A 2,026-nucleotide genomic window follows, 5' to 3' on the forward strand; every position below is an offset into this window, starting at 1 on the left:
AATAAAAGTACAATGTAAAGATGTATGTACACAATAAGTGCATTGAATCAAATTATTAATTTAAATGTTAGTACATGGTTTTAATTGTCTATTGTAACATTTTATTTCAATAGTCCTCTTCAGACAACTAACTCCTGCTGTCGGGGGAAGATTAATGCATTACGATGTTGTGTTACTCCATAAAAAAGTAACTAATTGTGTTACTTTTTATAGAAATAATGCATTGTTACTTTTGTATCAGCTTTTGTCACCTGGGCTGGGCTTGCTTGCTTGTTTTAATAACAAAAATAACTAAAGTTATATTTTTGGCAGCTGTGAAGTCCACGAATAATCCTCCTGAAGCTGAAGGAAGCGTCTCGGGCTCCGCACTGATTTCTCTCAACACCAGACACCATCAATACAGTCGAACACAGTAACTCGTGTTACTTATCTGAAAAAAGTAACTCCGATGTTTTGTTGTAATGCATTACTTTAGTTACTTGAAAGAAGTAATCTGATGACATGACTCTCGTTACTTGTGATGCATTGCCCCCAACACTGTTAACTACACGTCAGCTAGCAGTCATTAGAGTATTAGTGCACCGTCAGATAACACTTTATTATAATGATGGTCCCCAGCAGGCACAATACAAGTCACTTTGCATCTACATGTGAGTGTATTCTATAACCCTGACCCAACCGTGTCCTGCGGAGAGTTAGCTGGCATGTAGTTGCAGTGTTAGTAGAGTGGGCTGTTGAAGTGAAGTCTGATGTCTTGGTAAAGCGGTGTTTGCGGTTCCTCTGAAGGAACTAATAGACAGCAGGAGGTGGAGGGTGTTTTTTGATGTAGTTTGTGAGGAGGGTGGGATAGTCGGTCATAACGCCTGTCGCTCCGACTGCAAACGCCGCTTCTATATCGCTCTCCTCGTTGCACACGAACAGCTGCACCTGAGACGGAGAAATGAGATGAAATGAGCGGTTCTGCTCCGGACCGAACTGCTTTTGAGGAAAGTCACATATTCACCTGCAAGCCCCTCTTGATCAAGTGTTCAAACAACGATTTCCGCATGGTCAACCTAAAAACATCAATAAACACGATAAATAACCGGACGGAGAAGTGATCTGACGGCTATAAGATGAACGTGACTTACTTCTGGAGCAGAGACACCACAAATCTTCTCTTCAGGATGGCTTCTTCTGGAATATAAGTCCTGAGAGATCACACGTAATTACTGGATCAGTATTAATGCAATGGATGTAAACACAGTTCTCAGTTCTGAGCATTAGTTTAATAATGTATTAGGAAATGAACTGATGTCTAATCACTGTAAAGTGTTACTGTAAAAGCATATCTGAAGATTTCACTTCTAAGATGTTTTGAAAAGCTTGTATGTTGATGAGTTTATGAATGCGGAGGTGGGTTACTGACGGACCGGTTGATAACGCTGGGCAGGTAGAAGAGCAGCAGGCTCTCCTGCAGAGGAACGAAGGGAAGCAGCCCGGTGTAGAAGAGCAGTAACAGCAGGACTCCACGCCTCAGGGTGAACATACACGGCATGAACGGGTTCTGCACACACACCAGGAATATAAGGCCAGATACACATCTTTAAAGGCTTGGAAAGGGTATGATTAATGGCCCCCAAAGAGACACGATACTGTACCTGCTTTTTACATTTCTCCATAACACCAGACTCTTCAGAAGCCCAGACTGTGATGGTCTCTCTGCCGTACTGCTTCACGAGATCAGACACCTGCAGCAACAGCCACATACAGGTATTCATTCCATGAAGGTTAGTTCTACAGGTGCGAGAACTAAATAACTACTGAAAGTAATGACCACTCACAGACTGTTTTACAAGATGGCAATTTTGTATCGTGAATAGTATGAAAACATACAAACAAGATTGTACCAATTCTTAGCCAGCGTAATGTAGTTGTGAATTTTAGCCAAACCCAAACCCTTTGATGGTCCTCAGCCTACATTTAGATGCTTTTATCCCAAACACCTTCCTGAGGGACGCAAGAAGTGCTTCATCTTCAGGAAATA

At 41.8% G+C, this 2,026-nt stretch overlaps 1 protein-coding gene across 2 annotated transcripts in view; it reads right to left on the reverse strand.

Moving 5' to 3' along the window:
- Nucleotides 1–774: 774 nt before the first annotated feature.
- Nucleotides 775–2,026, reverse strand: part of gdpd3b (glycerophosphodiester phosphodiesterase domain containing 3b) — a 4,130-nt gene continuing 2,878 nt past the window's right edge. Inside the window, exons 6-10 of one of the 2 annotated variants that reach the window (XM_058794092.1) lie at nucleotides 1,641–1,730; nucleotides 1,413–1,546; nucleotides 1,131–1,190; nucleotides 1,004–1,055; nucleotides 775–927 (exon numbers count right to left, since the gene is read on the reverse strand). In XM_058794092.1, coding sequence (XP_058650075.1) covers nucleotides 790–927; nucleotides 1,004–1,055; nucleotides 1,131–1,190; nucleotides 1,413–1,546; nucleotides 1,641–1,730 — 474 coding nt within the window. In that variant the 3' untranslated portion in view covers nucleotides 775–789. The remainder of the gene's footprint in view (nucleotides 928–1,003; nucleotides 1,056–1,130; nucleotides 1,191–1,412; nucleotides 1,547–1,640; nucleotides 1,731–2,026) is intronic. The other variant, XM_058794093.1, reaches the window with a different exon arrangement.

The sequence above is a fragment of the Onychostoma macrolepis genome, chromosome 12 (genome assembly GCF_012432095.1).
Source record: "Onychostoma macrolepis isolate SWU-2019 chromosome 12, ASM1243209v1, whole genome shotgun sequence".
NCBI classification, from domain to species: Eukaryota; Metazoa; Chordata; class Actinopteri; order Cypriniformes; family Cyprinidae; genus Onychostoma; species Onychostoma macrolepis.